Raw genomic sequence first — 1,940 nt, 5'->3', positions numbered from 1 at the left:
GGAGGAGCGGCAGGAGTGCCGGACGACGACATGGCACAGAGACTTGTTCGCTGCTGTTGGTGTTTTGGCCGAGATTGGACTCGACTCGAGGAGTGATGGTCAGGTCCCTCACCAACTCGGCTCGGAACATGACCGGGGCAGCGTATGTACAACCGATCACTGCGGGGTCCTAGCAATCCAGTCACTCGGATAAGAAGCCGAGTCAATTCAGCCGCCCCGCAATTTTGCCGTCCGGCTAAGAGGCCGGGGTAAATCCGCCGGCCGGCCGTTATACTTCGAACCATCTTATTATAATCTAGCCAGGGTTACATATTCCATCCCCCACAATATGGTTGCTCCCCAAAGTTGTATATTTTGCACCACAAATCTGTATAGTTACGCACCCTCCTCTTATCATACGCGTACGGTAGAGTGATTAGCAACTTGGTGAGATGGTACACATTGAGCCGGTACACATTGAGACGATACACGTTGAGACGGTACAACTAATTTTTGTGTGAGCGATTTGTTGGAGTTCAAATCGCGTTTGGACGCGACGTTATTTGGTACAGATAGGCGGATTGGTTGGGGTTTGGCGCTATGGAATTTGAATTAGTGTAGCGCAAGAGATGGGGCGATTGGGTGAGGGTTACCTAAATTACTGAGCTCTATTGTTTCCAAAAGTAGTAAAATATGCATTAGACGTATTTTACTCCTATTTTAGGGGTGTCTAGAAGGTGCAGGGATAGGGTGACAAAAATAACGACCTCGTAATGTTATCTTATGTACTACTAGGAGGGGGGACGACTTCTTCGACTCGGCTTTCCATCGGTCACGTTCCTCCTCGACAGTCTTCAACCGTTCCTCGAGGTCGGCCTTCACAGGCGCCTGTGAATCCAGCCGCCGAGACAAGTCAGCGTTGATAGTCCGAGCAGACTCCAGCTCGAACCTCAGTGCAGCGACATCACCAGCTTGAATTTGAGGTTGATGCTGACCGCGAAGGAGGCTCACGAGTTTGCTGACGGACGTCGCCTCGAGGGCAGCTCGGCGGACCTCTCTATCAGCCGCCGGCGCGGGACGAGTGATCACGAACGACAACAGCCGAGCCAAGTCCGCGTTCTCGATGCGGCGTTGCTTGGACTGCGCATGGATCAGCGCAGCGAGAGAGTCGAGACTCACCGGTCCAGCCGAGTCCGACCGACCAAGGTCGGCGGTGCCCGAAGTGGTGTCACCACGCGGACTCGGTGACGGCGAGGAGAAGTGCGAGATGCCGGCTTGGACTCCCGGCCGAGCCCACGGGAGGTTGTCAGATCGATGACAGGGTGCTCCTGCCCATCGCTGACCCCGCGAGCCCGGGACGCCGAGTCGACCAACTCAGCGGACTCCTCCTCATCTCGCGCGAAAGGATGTGACGACTGCAAAGGTGATGCAGCTGAAGCCTGTGAAGATCAGTGGAAGAAGGGTCAGCAGCAGAATGGATGGAGCCATCAGAGGTGATGAACGTACCGGAGGAGCGGCAGGAGTGCCGGACGACGACATGGCACAGAGACTTGTTCGCTGCTGTTGGTGTTTTGGCCGAGATTGGACTCGACTCGAGGAGTGATGGTCAGGTCCCTCACCAACTCGGCTCGGAACATGACCGGGGCAGCGTATGTACAACCGATCACTGCGGGGTCCTAGCAATCCAGTCACTCGGATAAGAAGCCGAGTCAATTCAGCCGCCCCGCAATTTTGCCGTCCGGCTAAGAGGCCGGGGTAAATCCGCCGGCCGGCCGTTATACTTCGAACCATCTTATTATAATCTAGCCAGGGTTACATATTCCATCCCCCACAATATGGTTGCTCCCCAAAGTTGTATATTTTGCACCACAAATCTGTATAGTTACGCACCCTCCTCTTATCATACGCGTACGGTAGAGTGATTAGCAACTTGGTGAGATGGTACACATTGAGCCGGTACA

General features: G+C 54.4%; 1 protein-coding gene across 1 annotated transcript; it reads right to left on the bottom strand.

Moving 5' to 3' along the window:
• Positions 1-699: 699 nt before the first annotated feature.
• On the bottom strand, positions 700-1,518 carry PHYSODRAFT_321215 (hypothetical protein; the record flags this gene model as incomplete). Its single annotated transcript, XM_009516378.1, has 4 exons — positions 700-709; positions 788-1,253; positions 1,277-1,418; positions 1,486-1,518. 4 exons carry the CDS (start codon positions 1,516-1,518, stop codon positions 700-702), a joined length of 651 nt encoding a protein of 216 aa, XP_009514673.1.
• Between the last annotated feature and the right edge of the window lie 422 nt (positions 1,519-1,940).

This window comes from Phytophthora sojae, assembly GCF_000149755.1.
Source record: "Phytophthora sojae unplaced genomic scaffold PHYSOscaffold_1, whole genome shotgun sequence".
NCBI lineage: Eukaryota > Oomycota > Peronosporomycetes > Peronosporales > Peronosporaceae > Phytophthora > Phytophthora sojae.
Note: the sequence above shows the minus strand (reverse complement) of the source record. Positions and strands in the feature narration are given on the sequence as shown.